Below are 18,943 nucleotides of genomic sequence, written 5' to 3'. Positions count from 1 at the left end.
ACCAACAATCCAGCAGAAACTGGGCACAAATGTGCCACAATGGCAATTAGACACAATTAGGCAGAAAGAGAGAGACATATTTTCAAAAAACAGAAATATGAAATGACCAGCATTGAAACTGTGTCGCTGTGCCATTGGATAGAAATGATGACCACGCCCACGAATATCTGACAGCTAGAGAAGTGAATGAGCGTGATGGTTAGACAGTGATGAGCTATAAAAGCTACACCTGAGTGCAACAAACAGCCTAACCCTGAACTTCTGCTCCATACAACAGGGCTGTGGGGCAGCAGTGCACCTCACAGCTGACAACCAAACCAAGGTAAAGGATACGCACAGAGAGAGGAAGGATGGACGAGAAGAGAATGCAAACTGGAGTTGCAGCCATGGCAGCCTGCTACCAGGGATTTGACCCAGCAGCGTATCTACAGTACAACTACACGCCCCCGAGGGCTGATTTTGAAAGGAAAGACAGCATAGTGCCATGGAAACTGGGGTGCCTGCATAGAGCTTTCACTGAAGGTATGGAGGCCTGATTCGAATCCTTCAATCTATATTTAATGTTTTTGTACTATTATGCACCTGTGCAGTAGAAAAACAAATACATGCAGCCGGAGTTTCAGACGTTTGGCAGGTTAACAATGTGGTGAAGTACGACCTTTTTACGATGATTTTTATGAGGGTTATACAGCTGAGCTAAAAAAATCAGTAAAGGCAAAACTAAAAAAAAGTTTTATGGCTAGCCCAGAAGTGGTTATACTTTAATACTTAAAACTACACGTAAAATAAATAATCACATCCTCTGAATCTAAATTTTATCTGAATCTTTTGTCTTGAAATTCAGTCAAAATCATGTATCTTTTTCCGTGCTTATTGGATCTGGCATGGCTACGGATTTGACTTATCTCATTTGTTTCTTTTTACATGGATCACAATATTCAACCCCAAAACGAGTTATTTCCAGGCAGTTTTGCCAAATTCACACATCTTTGGTTCTGGCTGTAATCTTCTCTTTCCCAGGTGATGTGAGCGGTGAGCTGCTGGTGGACATAGGATCAGGACCCACCCTGTACCAGGTGCTGAGCGGCTGTGAGGTTTTTAACACGGTGGTCCTCACAGACTTCCTGGAGGTCAACCGGCTAGAGCTGAAACGGTGGCTCCAGAGCCAGGAAGGCGGTAGCCTGGACTGGACTCCATACCTGCAGCACGTCTGCAAGCTGGAGGGACGACGGTATGAAGCGAGACCCTTTCGGGTATCCCTCACAGGAACTGTCAGTCATTTAACTAAAAGAGTTACTATTACTGGTAACTATTATAAGTTACTATTATGCCATGCAGTGTGACTCACTTTCAATAGATTATGTAATTAAAAATGACTTAAAAGCAAAACTTATATCATCCTTTTACATTTTTAACGTGAGTAACCACCTAAACCTGAGGATTTTCTGACAAACCTGATTGTCTGAATTGTTTCTTTCTCTCCAGAACAGATAGAAACATTAGTTAAAAGTTAAAAAAAAAAATTTCAATGAAAAAAGGACTTTTCTTTAGCATCATCGGGTCATTTGTCAATATTGTTCCTTTCAGTCCCTCAGCATGGACAGAGAAAGCTGCAAAACTCCGTCAGGTCATCAGAGATATTCTCCCCATTGACGTGCACCGCCCTCAGCCTCTGGACCCAGATGCTCTCCCTGCAGCGGGGGCTGACTGCCTGGTATCCTGTTTCTGTCTGGAGAGCGTCAGCCCCGACTTGCCGGCGTTCACGAGAGCTCTGGGTCACATTCAGAAGCTCCTGCGGCCCGGTGGCCACCTCCTGCTCATAGGTGCCCTTGGAGAGAGTTATTATTTTGGGGCGCCTGGGGTGAAGATCCCAGTAGTCCCACTGAATGAGGCTCAGGTCTGTGATAGTTTGAAGGAGAGTGGTTTCACCCTGATCAGGCTGGAGGTTTACACCCTGCCCCAGGACATGAGGGTAGGGGTGGATGATGTGACCGGGGTCTTTTTTGTAAAAGCAAGAAAGCAGCAGAGCGGCAGAGGAGGGAAAGATGATGATAAAGTTGCAAAATAATTACGAAGAGGAAAAAAACTGTAATTAAGTCGAGGGAAATAACAATTTAACACAAAGAGAAATTAATACAAATAGATGGACTTCGATGGTCTTTTGGAGGGGTGCTAGTTTTGGTTATAATCCACAATCCCAACACTCTCAGAGAGGAAGAAACGTTATCTTTGGTGACCAAATGGAAGTGTCGGAAATGTAATATCACATTGCCTCCTGCAGTTCAAACTTGGCCATTACAGCATCAAGAAAGAAAGAATTCAATATTAGGAGCTCGTTCTAACAGATTTTTGTTAACTCTTGAATTTCCTTCACCCTGTTGAGCTGTTTGTTTTGTTTAGTCATGTGATGTGATGTGATGTCCTGTCTAAATTTGACATCCTGTCGATGCGGATGACTCTTTAGAAAGCGTTACTGTGATCAAACTTCTATCAAACTCAAACTTTGTGAATTTAAGAGTATTCCATTTCTAAGTAGAAATACAGAGAACTGAGAATCGGTAGGAAACGTCAGTGACTATAATATGAATTCTTATTAAACTGTTAATCGTTGGCAAGCTGATTGAATAATTTTGTCGTCTTTTCTCTCCTTTAACTGCGTCAAAGAACAAAAATAGTCCGTTGACACTCAGAGCTGAACAAATATAAAAAGTGCAAACATTTGTTCAGCGCTGTTTAATTACAAACACTGTGACATGACCCAAGTCCTTCTTAACTCCACATGGTGAATGACTTGCTAAATGACTCAATTCTCTGAGTACTGCTATTATTAGCAATCAGGTGACACCTCCGAAGAATATTAGCCATCGCACACGGAGCTGAGGTGAAACATGTGGTTCAGTTCTACTTCAGGTTGCAGTATTAATCACTTTATCTGTCTCTTACCAACTATATTAATACATATTCATCAGCCACAGACACACACAAACACCAGGACCCCATTACAATTGTTTTATTAGCAACCAGGACAAAACATGGTTTATATACAAGGTCGAGGAACAAACTTTTCCGCATTTCATTCGTCTTGTTTTAGAAAAAACAACATATTTTCACCTTAAATCTCCAACATCCAAAACAGATCATGTTTAGTAACCAGGATGTGTCTATAAGACCTCTCAGCAATTTAAACTGACAGCAATGTGCTGCCTTATCATGATAAACAGGGTCGGTATGAAATGATCCAATTTGGTCCGGTGTGGCCGTGACTGCGCCCCTTTCATTTGCCTGACCTTGCCTCCATGAAGGAGCTCAGAGCCATAGAGCTAACAAATGGCTAGTTAGATTAGCACAAGAAATGGTAGTGGATGTGCTAACCCTTTTCTCTGTTTTCCTTTGCCTGAATTCACATAACTGGGGTTGTGCTTGAAAATTTGTCATGAAATAGTCGTTAAAAGACAATGTCATTTTAGGAGAAGACACATGGTTGGAGCTGAAAAAAACTGCGAAGTGCAGAAATTTGATGGCGCAGCTATATTAAAGACCATGGCTGACTTTGTGAAAGAAGATAAGGGGAATTACTTCTGGACAAAACCAGATCCTGAACCTTATCTTTTGTTTTGTAACAGGGTTATGCTAACCTGCCCATCCACTTCCATTCATTGAGCCAAGCTAATAAGCTTTCAGCCAGTGTTCACGAGTCTCTAGCTCCCTATGGCAAACAAACAGGAGAAAAAAGTATCTATTTTCTCGTTTGGTTGCTGTTAAAATGGCAAATACGTGTATTTCCAAAAAAAAGTTGGTATCTTACCTTACCTGACTACCTTAAATGTGAAAGCGGCCCTTTTATTAACTGGGTGATATTCCAGTAAGGACTGGGTTTCCACCACATCAGTCATAGCACATTTACCTCAGGGCCACACACACACACACACACACACACACACACACACACACACACACACACACACACACACACACACACACACACACACACACACACAAACATTTCATACTTTAGCAGAATATATAATGTGAAGTTTATCATCATAGTCCACTTAAATGTGGATCCTATTCTGCAACACGGCCCTCTTCTCTCCATTCAGATTGCTTTCGACGTGGGTCTTAGCACCTGTGTAGAGAAATGCCTCTTTCAAAATGTGCATTTTAACGTGAGTCTAAATTAGATTCTCCTCACATGAACATAGTTTTACAGAATTTGCCCAAGAGGTAAATGTCAGAACACATGCGGATATCATGAATCTCGTTAACACCCTCCCCCCCCCAAAAAAACCCCACATTTAAACACAAGAGAGAACGCAGCGGTTATTAGCAGTCCTTAGATTTCTCCTGCAGGGTCTCGCCAGGGCTGATTGGAATTTAGGTCTGACCGATATGTAATTTTCTTCGAATCTCTGGTTAAACGTTCCCTCATTTCTGTTCATTAATATTCTGACCTTCCACCATGCCCATCTGTTTTTCTCTCTCTCAGCTCCACATTCAACTCACACCTCACATGCATGCAACCACTCACAGGCCCAATAACAGACACTCATATCTACAACCATATGCTGTATGTCCCATACACGCATAATGCAAATCATATCCTCTTATCTGAACAGTCTGCTTTTGTCATTCTCCTTTTCCTCCCTCTCTTTCTTTGGCCTCTTCTTTAGCGCGGTGACGATGACTGACATCAACGCTTTCCGCCAAACTGTCCGGTGAGGCCGGCCGGTCCTTGAGTCTGTCTCTTCTTAGATCTGGCAAGAAATTATGAAAGGAAAGAAAGCGTAAGAGACTTCTATTTTAGGCGCTATGTGAGATACAAAACTGATCTTCTGTACCTGAAGCTGTCTGCAGGCTCTTTTCCTCCTCTTCATCCTCAGAGGGGGGATCTTCTTTGTCTATGGAGCTCATGTCTATAGAGGACAGGTGAGCTTGGGCCATTCTCTGGACGGCTGAAAAATACAAATATATAGAATATAGAAGAACACCACCACTTTATATCATAAGGGGAGTAACATCCCCTTCTAAATTATGGAAAACAACTCCCTGATGTCATCGAGCGTATCACTGCTAGAGCTTTGAGACTACAAATGTCTAGTAGACATAGTCCTTCCAGGCAGGGAGGGTCAAATTTAAACATAATATATGAAATCAGCATATACTCATGCTCAGAAGCTCTATAGCAATCATAATAATCATAACCACATGATATCTGATGTAACCAAGATGAAGAAGGTCCCCTACGCTAACAATGGGGTCACTCTAAACCAGAACTCCATGTTTCTCTAAACCTCTGGATAAATACGAGCTAGAAAGTGATCACATTTCATGACATTGCTAAAATTAGATCTTATTTACTGAGGAAAACTGTCCTGAGTCATATGTTTGAGAGGAAAATGTACAAAAGGGCAAAAAAATGTGCATACTTGAGAGTGACTGGTGTGCTATTTTGCAGGAATAACTTCAACATCCAGCAGCAGGTTGGAACCGGTTCTCTTGCATCAGGTTCCTCTACAGAATTACTGTTGGACTAAACTCCTTGACTTAGCTGTTCCAAAATAGCAAATTCTCTTGTTCCATCCATTTTTTGGTAGCGTGTGCATGCGTTAAGGATTGCGTTCTTGCAGCCTGTTCCACTTTCTGTTCGGTTTCAGTTCCAGGATGGATTACCTTGATGCTCTCACTGTCGGATTTGAGGTTCAATTCATAGCTCCATCAATGATGTCAAGCCACCACAGCAGGCCAAAATTTTGCCCCTGCCTTCGCCAAGTGTAACATTTTTTTTTTGGTTATATTTTTCATTCTTTAATAACTCTAGTTTTCATGCAACATTCCAGGTGATACGTATTCATTCAACTTTCAAACTCAACTCGCAAACATATTACCTTTCAAATTTTTCAAAGTTTTTTTTGGGACAGTTTTGGAGATTTTAGCATTTGCGGGTCGCTCAAAGTTAATGGAGTTCCAAAATACATTCGGTTAATACTGCACCAATCAGCTTAGTAGGACGGACGACGAAAGGATGAATAGATTGAACTTGCTTTTTGTGATTTAAATACAATGAAATGATAAACTGATTTAGTGGAAGGAAAAAAAAAGATACTGCACAATCAAAATATTCAATATCAGCTTGTAAATGTGAATCAAACTCTGATCAATGAGCTTGAAATGAAGTTATTTGACAAATCACAGACATTACAATAAATCTGATATTTCCATATATTGTGCTCATTGTTAAACATCAGGTGGAGGTAAATCACCTCCAAGAGGAATTATTTTTGTTTTTTTAGAAGCATATAAAACTGAATTAGTCAAAGGAAATCTGTCCTTAAAAATTGAAAATAAACACATTTGACATGATGAGCTACTGTAAATCTTTAATGAGCGCAACACTAAAATAAATAATATATCATTTACAGTACATATTCATAGTAATGAGTTTGTGTATGTTTATGTGTGTGTGAATCTGTGTGTATATGTGTGACACTGTGCTGCAGCTGTGTGCCTATCCCATAATCCAGGATGATCCAGGACAGACTCACAGCTGTCCCCGCTCCTAATCTCAAATCACACACACACACACACACACACACACACACACACACACACACACACACACACACACACACACACACACACACACACACAAACACACACACACAAACACACACACCTCACTGTGGTTTTTGGATAGATGTATTCCAAGCAGATGTAGACCACATGTCAGCTGCCACAACAGAATTGGGTCTCCCAAATTCTGTATTTGTTACATAAACAAAACACACATGAAACACACACACACACACACACACACACACGTGAAACACACACACACACACATGAAACACACACACACACACACACACACACACACATTTACCTTTGAGTGAAGGTGGCTGGTAGGTTGATGTGTTCACCAGTTTGGCTTTCAGAACTCCGTTTTCTCCCAGAACCCACTGCAGAGGCCCAACATCCAAATTGTCATTTAGATATAAAAGATGTATACATAATATTATCATACAACATACTGACAGTGAGTAGAAAGACTTCAGTGATGAGCAAGAAGGGATCCAACTATGGTTCTAACCTCTCTGAAGAGCACAATATACGGATGCTGCACTCCGTTAGCATGAGAAAATCAACGATTGGCACCTTTTTTGATATGGAGTGGACTTGAAAAAGCTGAAATCACATGACTTCATTCAACTGTTTCCCTTCAGACAGACATTGTATTGGAGTCTCTATCAAAATGAATGCAAGAAGAAGCAGGAAGTGGTCGGATGAAGACGAAGAACCATTTTACCACGAATCACAGAGACGACGAGATAACTTATTGCAGGATAGATGGGATATCTTAAAGACTTACCCTTTGCTACAACACTGACTTCTTTGAAGAACATTTCCACCTGAGATACACGCACTAATGTGTTAAATAACTACCGGGGAAAAAAAGGACTCTCTTATCTTTATCGTCATTTTCCAATTTTGGTGCCACGCAAAGAAACAAAATGAAATCTCCGTTATAAGAAACAACATCAGAATCTTTCAATGCAGAACATCCAAACCAATGTTTTATCTGCCACTCTACCCCTGCCACCACCACCACCATCATCATCATCATCATCATCATCATCATCATCAATCACCAAGGCTGATATCGGCCTATATTCAGCTGGTAAACTCGCAATCATCAATAATTAATGTGCAAGGGAGGATTTTATTTTAATGCACTGGTGGCGTGTGCCTGAGGCATCGTGTTCAGGTTGTTCTTGCATCCATTCGTCCATCTGTTCCATTTTCATTAACAGTGAAACGCCTCGAGGTAATTTCTTCAAATTTGGCACATTTTCCACTGGGACTCCAGGATGAACTGAAAAGATTTTGGTAGTCAAAGGTCACTGTCGCCTCACGTGTACATGACATCTGTCCTTTTCTCAAAAATGTGACAGCACAGGGACATCCGCAGTGCAGTATTTCTAGGTTCTTTTTTTTTTTTTTTTTTTTTGCATGCTCACGCTCTCATTTCAACATTCTGAAGTCCATCATTTCCAATTACACCTTTCTACAATCCTCCAGAGAAGCCTGCGAGTTTGGGGACTGAGAAAAGACCTCACTCTCCTAACTTGCGACAGCATTCTAGTGGAATATATTCAGGCGACTGACAGAAACACATTTAATGGATTTTTCATCTACTTCTCCTCTACAATCTTGTTATGGGGACTCCAGACCAGGTTCATTAATGTAGAGCTCACACTGTATCACATGTGAAAACATGTTTTGGGTGGAATAGCAAGGTGATCACCTGGTGGGGCCCGCTGTCCTCCTCTGGTGATGGAGGGTCTGTCAGTCTGAAGAGGGTAGCGGGTGTTGGCCTCCGACGTCGAATCTTAACAAAGAAATAAAAACACTATTAATCCGTGCCGTGTGATATAGTGCACTTAGGTGGGCATTTGTGTGTACGTGTGTGTGTGTGTGTGTGTGTGTGCGTGTGTTGAAAATCCATCTCACTGTCCTAAAAAAAAAAGTAACAACCTGTTGCAAATTTGATTTCACATCAACGCAGCTCTTGATGTTGCGCTTGCAGAGGATTGTTGTGCGAGAGCCGAAAGATGCATATTATTATGTAACGTTCAGAAGATTGTTGTCCAGATTGTTCCTGAATCTGGATTACATCTTGTCATAGACGGCAGCTGGGATTATTTAAATTTACTCACATTACTGGAAGCTTGTTGTCATCAATTGCAAGTAATCATTTTGGATTTTCAATTTATGTCCGGTGTGTTATTTTACCCTCAGATGCTTTCGAACCTTCATATCAAACAGCCGAAGGATAGATTTCTTGCCATTCAACAGTTCCCCGAGATGCATTATTTCAGTTAAATGTTATTTATAGCCAGACCTGAATGAGCGGAACTCTTCATCAGCATGTTTCATCAACTTCATGCGTTCTATGTGTGAGGCAGAGTGAGTCACAAACACCATCGCCGCTTACGCAACCCTGCAAACTTGAACATCGCAAATCAATTTCAGTCAAACATGAAAGGATCGTTACACAGCACAAGTAGCCAATCATGCGGGACAGTAAATGTAGTGCTTCAGCATCATTCAGTCTGAGTTCATTTTGAAGTTAAGTCAGCAACACGTGCCAACACTTTTTAGTTAAATTAAATAAGTGACTCCAGTGCTGCCTTTAAGGACACTTCTCGGCCGGCCTTCCATTTCCATTTATGCTAATTTTCTACTTCTACCCCACAGCATTTCAGCCATGAAACACTGCACTGTTTATTTACTCCTCTGCATGCAGAATATTTTAAAGAAGCAAATCAACAGAGATTTGCACACAAACATTAAAGACATACAAAGACATTAACTTGAGCTCAATCTCAACCAGCATGACAGCACGAGTGACATTTGCATTCATGAATCTATAATAATGATCCAATAATGGAATAATAACATTTACATTACAGCACTGTAGAGGTATTACGCATACATCCTCCAGCTTTAGTACATTTTGTTGCCACATTTTCTGTTCATTCTCTTCTGGAGTTTTTCCGTTCGTGTGTGACTTTTTCTAGTGACAACGAACTGAATATTTCATAGACATTTGAAATGATGAGACAAATAAAAGGCCTATTGGTGATTACAGTTAGGAAAAACAATTCATTTGCAGCTCAATTATTGGGAAGTTTACATCCTCACTGTGAATTTGAGGAAGAAGGAACGAATACCATTTTGTTTTTTTTTCCCCAGAAATGTACCCCGACAGCTGTGCACACTAAAGCTTTCAACACTGAATCCGAGCAAGATGTGATTTTAAGAGAATATAAAGAAGGCGAGCGAAGAATCCTGATTATGCATTTCGGTTTAGGGAGGCAGTGTTTGACTAATCCTGAACTGACATGATTACATGTGTGTGTTCTTACAGAGAGAAACTATTGAAACAGTGGAAATTAAATTTGACAATCTCAACCCCACCCAACCTTGATTATTCAACACAATATTGAAACTCCTGTTCCTCGCTAACAAGTAACTAGCAGGTGTTATAAAATACACAACTGAATCACGACTATCCCTGTAACATTATGCTAATGAGATTGTTGTGAGATACGAGTGGCTGCCAACTGCCAAACGCGGCTACGAGCGTAGGCAGGAAATGTGGGGGAAGCTTTGACTCTGGAGTAACTCTTACTGCTGCTTGGCTTCACTCTGCATGCTGGATCCATACTTATTCATCATGCATGCCGTCGCGTGGGAGAGGAATTTAAATGTGTTTTGTTAAACACATCTGCAAGGTGGTCAAGCACCTCGGGATGATAGTATTTTAACCACATGTTTGTTGTTCATGTCAGAAATATCTGTAAATACCTGCAAGGAGCTCAGAGCAGCACCGTTGGAAAACTGATTTTATTAGTCAGGGATCATTTGCTACGTGTATTATTGCTACTTATATTACCAATCAGCTGAAGAAGGTCCATTTTTCCCTTGTGTTTTAAAAGAAAATGTTAATATCCATATTTTTTTTTCTTTACGCTTCCAGTCAAAGACAGCGGAATCATTTCAACTAGTAACTCAGTTGACAACATCCAAGGATTTATTGGATATGTTCTTTCATCCGCTAACCTTTTACCAGGGGCTGAATAAATATTAGCTTTCCCTGTGAATCATGTGTTGCACAACAGGATACGATGACAATTTCCTCCAAGTTTCACTGATTTCCTTACCAAAAGAAAAAAAAAAACCAATAAAAATCTGTTTTATTCTGTCTGAATAAAACCGGTAAAAAAGGGGGTGTAACCACTCACACAAACACCTCAAGCAGCAGGAAGTGTACGTGCTCACGACTTCCTCCATTCGTAAACAGCCAGTTTGAGAACAACGCATAACACTTGAAAAGAAATGTGACTTTCGACAATACAGCGTACAACTCCCTCCCTGTTTTATTCTGTAAACACTTTCCTTACCAGTCTATTTCAGTTTTACTTCCTGTTTTGTGTTTTCTCGACCAATCAGCCGGCGTCTTCTCTCTTCACCTTCTCGTCTAGATTATATCTTAGTCTGATGGTGTCTTTCTCTCTCTAGCTGTGTCTGTGCAGTAGGTGGGATGACCCTCACTGGTTACCTAACTTTCATTCAGTACATTAATCTGGATGTTTATGTTACACAATAAGTTTACGGCGTCCTAAAGAGCCCTAAAGAACATGGAGTGAAAGCAGAAATCCATTTACTTCACACAAAGCTTTCAATTTATTTGGCGGATAATCCTTTCAACGTGGGCACGCTATGAGAAAAAGATACATTTCTTCATGAAATCGGATGTTGTTATCTTTTTTTTTCTTTTTTACATTTCCATAATGGCCACTGGAATGTGACACGTATTAGAAATAAACTGGGAAGTGGCGAGTCCATGTCTTTTTTTCAACCTGTCAGTTGATCTGCCATTAGTTTGTCAACAGGAATAATGATTTGGAGGAGGAAGTGTGGAATATTCTGGATTTGTGGAGGAGTTTAGCACTCTTGGCTGTGTTGCAGCAATGAAAACGCACTATTGGCATTAGCTGTCCTTGCCCTTGATTTAGGCCTCAGTCATCCGCAGCTAATCTCTTTTGGTTTTAATCAGTTGTCTCCTTGGCTAATGATTTTTCTCCCTTCTTTTTTTTCATTTTCTTACACATTTTCTTTCTCACCCTCATCCCTCTCACTCTGAGAGGTTTTATTTTTTCCCTGTCTTCCCACGCTCTCTATTCATCCCTCTTCGTGTCTCTTTCTCCGTGCTCCGACTTGTCGTTTCAACACTCTGTGTTTGAGCTTTGTGCACGTGCACGCGACCGAATAGCTGGTAACATTGACACTCGGGCAGGTTTGTTTTACTCTAACCTTGACTGAACCTCGCAGGACTGAAGGCTATTGATGACAGTGACCTTGAAAGCGGCCTTGATGAACATCGACTTTACAGAGTCTTGAGCAGTCGCTCCTGAGTAAATTATTTATCAACCAAATCCTCTGAAACTAAGCAGGGCAGTGGGCAGCAAATGGATTACAGGGCAGGCAGGAAGGCGGCAGCAGTAGCCTAAAGGCAAGTGACAAGTTCATGTTAATTTGAGGGGAAAATTCCAGAACTGGATCGCGAGTGAAGACATTTTCACAGAACCAACAAAGCGATTTAGACATTTCCTGTACAGAGCAAAGTTAACGTGAAAATCTGCACTGCTGGAAACATAAGTTGGAAAATAAGGAAGAGGAGGAGGAGGAGGAGGAGGAGGAGGGGTGTGACTTCTCATGCAGGCTGCCTAAATTATAGATTATAAACCTTAGTTTGCTGCCAAGTCACTATTTATCTACTTCTCCACTGTTATTTTCAGCAAGAACAAGCTCTTCAGATCCCTTTCCATTTATTATAAGAATTGCTTTTGTGGCTATAAGAGGATATATCCTAAGATGTCTTGTGATTTAAGAACCTTTTGTGTGCTTTTCAAGGGAATGCTGCATTTATCCCCATTAGATCCCAGCGGAGATTTATTGTAATCTTACTCGGTCCTGAGCCAGCAAACTTACTCGGTCCTGAGCCAGAGCTTCTTATCGCAAAAAAAAAAAACACTCCACCTAAACTCAACTAAACACTGACTCAGCTCAGGATGCTTCTGTTGAGCATTTATGGGTTGAAAATGACGCGCCAAAAAAAAAATCATAACGGAAAGATGACATAGAGCTGCCTGCAGATGTTTACTACCGTTATTGTAAAGAATTAGGAATTGTTCTTGGATGAAATGATTAAGGAGGGATCAGTCAGGTGTTCTAGCCTGGTGTGTTGAGATTTCCACACAAGAAGGTGTTTAGAAGGTATTATTAAGGGATTCTAGTCCAAAGCTCACAAAAATGGACTCTTAACAAGAGATATGTTGTTGATGTATTCATTTATTTATTTATTTTACATTTTAGGCTGAAATAAGACCATTATCCATTTAATCTGCAAGAGACTTTGTGTTTGACAACCTTTTACGAGCATCCAGCATAGTTTGCATACGTATATACTGTATATGACATCATGTTAACAAGATCTTATGCTTTATTTGTTTTACATAACACACCCACAACCTCCTTCTAGCGTGACCAGCAATGTGACCTCCACGTTTTGTTTCGCATGTGCAGTAAGTGTGTTATTATACTCACATAATTCTTTTTCAATATTACTAACAGTGCTCTTTCCTAACTTCCTCCCCCCCTCTCTCCTCTCTCCTCCTCCTCTTCGTCCTCCTCCACTCCTTTTTGAAGGACAGAGATGCCTCATCACTTTTAAGGGCTACAAAAACCAAAGGCTGCACAGCTCAGCTTAATCCCAGCGCTGCCCGTGCATACACCCTGCTGCCCACGAAGTAATACGCAACATCAAAATACAGAGTTCTGCAAAGTCCAGCTACTAGACTGATTATGTAACTGTCTGTCAACCGCAGTGTGTGAAGGTCTGAAGAGGACAGCACTCACTTCTGGGTACAAAGTCACATGAAAGTTGAAGACAAGCATGTTAGAAGTTGGATTATTCAATGTCACCGTTCCCTAAATAGAAAGTTAAGCTTTAAATTTACATCATGAAAAATATGAGTGTTGACTTTTTAGGCTGCACAAAAGCGTCATAAACAGATTAAGTATGTGTCCCAGGTTTGACCTCTTTACCACGCAAGCACGCACGCACCCATGCATCAACACACATCACACCATTCTCTCACACTCTCACCATCTCCACCTGTCGCGGGTCCAGCTGGGTGGGCAGCGAGGAAGGCACAGAGAACTGGATCTTCCTTTTCGCGTCCTTGTCTTCCTCTCGTTCCACCATGTCAGTTTCTGCGGGCAGTAGCGGATCCATGGCATCCAGCCTGTCACGTCCGCAGATGTCCCACTAAAAAAAAGTCCTTAAGTGTAAGCCCTGTGACTATTTAAAAAAAAAATAAGGGGGGGGGGGCAAAAATAAGTAGGTGTTTTGAAAAAAAAAAAAAACAATAGCCGTAAGTGGGTCCTTGTCCCAGAGCTCCTGGGATCTTTTTGGGCTCTTAAGTTGCGTTTGTCAGCTTTGCTTGTTCACATCTCTCCCCCTCCCTTGCTCTCTCACACACACTGTTTATTTCTCTCGTTCCCTCCGTGTCTACACACACTCGCCTGGTGCGATGAGGAGAGCAGAGGAGTGAAAGTGGGGAGAGGCTTTATGATGCTTTCAGTTGCTGTCGGAAAACATCGAGGTGACTTGCTGAAGCTGCAAAAAATGACCAGTTTGATATTCGTGAAGAGGCTGACAGCGTAGGGAGGAAGTGGGATCCTTTAAAAATATATATATTGTCCATTAAGAAAGACTCGCGCTGCGGTATCCTGACCCAGAGAGAGAGAGAGAGAGAGAGAGAGAGAGAGAGAGAGCGATGGATCAACAGTAATTAAAATGGGAACAGAACAAGGATTCATAGATGTCTCTCTCCAGGTCAGAATTAAACAAAACTTCCCTGAGTGTGGGGAAAAGGATTTGCATTCTTCAGCGCTGGATTTATATGTTTGCATATCATCAGATGAGGGGAAAACGATCAAATTGTAAAACAACATATTTGTTGAAGAAAGTGTGCACTTTGTTTCTTGGGTTGATTTGACTCTAGTGGGAGGTAGATCTGTGTGTCATCATGGCACTGAAATAAATAGCTGAATGAGTCCTATCAGATGCATTTAGATAAAGAGGAATGGGCCAAGCAAGGAGCCCTGGGGGACGCCACAAGAGATGGCGCTTGACACACTGGAAACTCTGTGCTGGTTACTTGGCTAATATACGTTAATAACTAATTTGAAATATAATTATATTAATGAAATCCGAAACCATCTCCTGTTCTGGAGTTAAAAAAATATCACAAATTTTTTTTTTGAACAATATCATGGATGTACTTCTCAGCATCTTGTCCTTCAGTCACCAGTTCACAGCTCGTTGTTACTTGTTAGCTTTGCTGAACTGTGCAACTCAAACTGGTGCTGAAGATGATGAAGATGACTTTCACAGAGCTAGTGACGTACTTGTAGAAATGTTGCAAACTCTGTGGTAGACTCTAGTTACCTTAAACAAAAAAATCCCTTGAAAAAGGTAAACTTTTGTCTGAGGGCATTTAGCGGCCCACTACAGAGCACTCAGAGTCCATACATGGGTACCAGACCAGTGGTTGGGAAACACTGGTTTATGACGTCTTATGTGTTTAAACAACACAGTATTGACAATCGTGTTTTTAAACCTCAACATCCCACAGTGGTATATTGTGACACCCCTAATACTGAGTACTTGTAGCTCCTCATTACTTTATGATTATCTTACTTAGACTTCATCAAAATAATGCATCATCCGACAGAAGTAAAGAGCCTTGATATTTCATGTAATATTCTCAACAGAAAATGACACAAAAACAGCAGGACTGTCATGGCTCTAACTTCTAGGCATGTGACGGTAGAATGTAAAGTTTATAGAATCTCACTGGAAACAAAATCACACACCACCAATCTCTCAACCACCAGAGTGCCTATCGGGACTTCTGGACTGTCACATATTACATGTAGGGTTCTATCTGTAACTCCTCAGGCTGTATTCTAAAAATGTACCAAAAAAATAATTGGCAGCAAAAGACAAAAGTATAACCAGTACATGGACAAGGGTGCGGTTAGCATGTGCTGCTAAGCTGTGCTCCTGAAATATATTAAAATTTAAACCCCGGCTCCATTTGAGAGAAGCTTGTAACAGCAGAAATCCAAACGTTACTGTTCCTGCTAAAATAAATTCACCATTCACACACATTTTATATTACAATTACATGCTGTCAATATGAAAAAAAAAACAGCGGTCATTTGGGGAAAATATTACCATGGCAACAATCTGTCTTCAATGTGTGTTGGCAAGTGTAATGTATTAGTGTGTGTGTGTGTGTGTGTGTGTGTGTGTGTGTGTGTGTGTGTGTGTTTGAGTGAGTTCTTTCAGACAGAGAAGTGACAGCTGCCACGAGGATGACAGATAGTGTAAATATATCACTTAACAAGATGATGGAGACTCTTGGCCACATGCTTTCTATGTGCATGGAAATAATCTGGAAATCCTAAAATGACCTTGTTGATTGATTGATGTATTCATATTAATACTAAATAATGGTGTCGATCGATGGTGCATTTAAACTTTTGATGGAAAAAAGGACTCACTGTTGCTCCCTTTGGGGGAAAAAATGATTTGCATGTGTACGCTCACAACATCCCATGTTACACAGTCTTTAGGATAGTATTGACGTGTCCAGTGCTGCGGATTATTCATCTATAGGCTTATAGTATTAGGACCACAATCAACCATTGTAATGTAGTATAATCCATTAGTGCTATCAATGAAGCGAGCTGAGTTACTTTCTGCCAGTGTCATTCTTCATATCACCGCCAGGAGTCGCCATTTCACATTTGTAACGACATTATTAGGATTTTTCTTTTTTTCTTTTTTTAAGCAACATTGTTGACATTCCCCTTGGCTTCTGCACCGATTCATGAGCAAATACACACACAGGGTAAGTAAACATCACACGGAAAAATAGGTAAACACGTGTGGGTGAATTAAAAGAAAATAAACAAACGCACATTTTTTAAAACTATTTTAATAAACCAAACCACACTGAGTTATAGTGGTGGAATAATATCAAATAATGCATAATATGTAAATGATAAATCATTTCGTATAAATCTAATACTTTTAATCTGATATAAAATATTTTAAAAACATGAGAAAATAGAATGTCAAGGATGATCATTATTACACACTGTGGAGTCCAGATGGACTATAAAATAAAATTGTTATTTTTCACATGATATAATTAGAGTACATCGCTCCAATAATGCTGTTAGATAGTTGTTGTAATTGTGGGGGGGGGGGGGGGGATCAGGCTGCAAGGTGGTGTAGTGGTCAGCACTGTTGCCTCACAGCAAGAAGGTTACAGGTTCAAGTCCTGGCTCGGGCACGGGAACTTTCTGTGTGGAGTCTGCATGCTCTCCCTGTTCCTGTGTGGGTTCTCCCTGGTACTCCAGCTTCCTCCCACAGTCCAAAGACATCAAGAGGGGACGAGGCTGATTGATACTCTAAATTGACTGTAGGTGTGAATGGTTGTCTGTCTCTATGTGATGGACTGGCGACCTATCCAGTGTGAACCCCACCTCTCGCTCGGTGACGCTTGGATAGGCTCCAGCCCCCCACAACCCTCAATAGGAAGGAAGACAATGGATGGATGAAAAAAAAATCATGATTTTGATCCCAGACCGACATGCACTAGCTATTTGTTACCACTAGATGTCACCCACATATTACTGGAAACTGCACAAACTGAGAAAATCTCAACCGAATACCTCACTACCTCACTGATCATGTATCAATCCCTCTGCCATATCCAGCATATTTGTTTCAAACATCGTCTAATTTTTCCTCTTATAAAAGAGCACATGAAAACAATTGAATAGTAGGATAAACCTCCCTTGTCTCCTCCACTGTTGCTTTATTTGGTTGCAATCATTACCTCCATCTTCTCCTGGCACAAGACAGTTGACATATGATGGTTTATGATATGAAATATTAAATGATAAACGAAATGGAAGACACGCTTTGTCAGTTTTGTCAACGATTTGTGACACTATATGAAGTAAAGGTCTGAGATTGTTCATCAGGTGTGACCTGAAGAGTGACAATGTATGGATCGTACGTACATATTTTCTACTATATATGTGCCATTATGTATGGATGTTAAAAATATTCATATCTACTTTGAAGTCAAACGGAATGTCAGTCCTTACAATTTTTTTGCCATCCAGAAATGTTAACACGATTATTGGGCTGTGACCTCATCAACAGATGATAACGGACTCCTTAGAATATTGGCATCTTCTCATTCAAATAATAATAATAATAATAATAATAATAACAATAATAATAATAATCATAATAATCATCATGTGCTATTTCACCCAGTGGAAGATATAAACAAAGCAAAACGATCCACCTAATTCATATTGATGATAAGCCAGCCTGCTGTATTTTACATTTTCATCTCTTCTCTCTCTCTCTCTCTCTCTCTCTCTCTCTCTCTCTCTCTCTCTCTCTCTCTCCTCCTTTCTTGCCCCCATCTCTTGGCCCCTCTCTGCAATCTGTGCCTCTGCCACCTTTGGCACCAGACCGCCCACCGGCCCCCTTTTGCCAAGCCTGGCAACCCAAACCACGAGGCTCTGCTTAGCTCAGTTCAATTGACTCGTTTAGGCAATTGCACCCTGACTCTGGTGCCTTGTCTGTCCCGCACCTTTGTTTCTTATCTGTTCTGTGAATTTCTTCTGGCAACTTTGCACCGTCTCATGTTCTATAGGGATTTACATGATGATAAATTGTGTCACAACAATTCATTTTCCCATAGGGCTCATGATTATTTAGATTATTCATCATTTTTTCCCTCGTTCTGCAAAATCATTAACCTGGAAGTAATCTTATAACATTCGAACTGAATCTTGGGTGATAGTGTCGAATTGATTATTATAGGATTACTATAATTATTCCTCATAAGGGGATTGCTTTAAACCTTCTATAAGAGATTAACCCCGTTTTTACCCAAAGATGGACGCGCAGGGTTTTTTTTTTGTGCCATTTACTGCTTATTCCATTTTCTCTTTCAGCTCAGTGACAGATGGCGAGTTCTTCTCCCCCAGGGGAAGCCAGTCTCTGTGAATGCGGCCGCATGTCAATCACCGGCTCTCATGTGATGGCTCTTGCCAATGACGTGCCAGCCATATGGGCCTGGCATCAGAGCTGGTATGTAACCCACCCAGTCTTGCCTCAGAGGTGCCACACGGCTCCCTCCACGCGTCTGGGCTGGGGATAGCAGCAGCATCAGCAGCAGCATCAGCAGCAGCAGCACCAGCATCAGCACCA

The 18,943-nt window shown here is 40.9% G+C and overlaps 2 protein-coding genes across 3 annotated transcripts; one reads left to right on the top strand and one right to left on the bottom strand.

Moving 5' to 3' along the window:
• The first annotated feature begins 350 nt into the window (after window positions 1-350).
• pnmt (phenylethanolamine N-methyltransferase) lies at window positions 351-2,068 on the top strand. Its single transcript, XM_086196372.1, has 3 exons — window positions 351-522; window positions 1,021-1,231; window positions 1,588-2,068. Exons 1-3 carry the CDS (start codon window positions 351-353, stop codon window positions 2,066-2,068), a joined length of 864 nt encoding a protein of 287 aa, XP_086052498.1.
• Window positions 2,069-3,000: 932 nt separating this feature from the next.
• Window positions 3,001-14,281, bottom strand: LOC147239714 (protein phosphatase 1 regulatory subunit 1B-like). Of its 2 annotated transcripts, none has more exons than XM_086196034.1 (5): window positions 13,742-14,281; window positions 8,303-8,386; window positions 6,881-6,956; window positions 4,839-4,952; window positions 3,001-4,754 (listed from the first exon to the last, which is right to left on the bottom strand). In XM_086196034.1, the coding sequence occupies exons 1-5, from the start codon at window positions 13,859-13,861 to the stop codon at window positions 4,627-4,629; spliced, it is 522 nt and encodes a 173-aa protein (XP_086052160.1). In that variant the 5' UTR covers window positions 13,862-14,281; the 3' UTR covers window positions 3,001-4,626. The 2 variants fall into 2 exon arrangements, with proteins under 2 accessions (XP_086052160.1, XP_086052159.1); XM_086196033.1 differs by having other exon boundaries at window positions 13,733-14,271.
• Between the last annotated feature and the right edge of the window lie 4,662 nt (window positions 14,282-18,943).

Source organism: Aulostomus chinensis, chromosome 23 (genome assembly GCF_037954235.1).
Source record: "Aulostomus chinensis isolate RoL2024-O1b breed Wild chromosome 23, RoL_Achi_v1.0, whole genome shotgun sequence".
NCBI lineage: Eukaryota > Metazoa > Chordata > Actinopteri > Syngnathiformes > Aulostomidae > Aulostomus > Aulostomus chinensis.
This window is presented reverse-complemented; position numbering and strand designations above follow the sequence as displayed.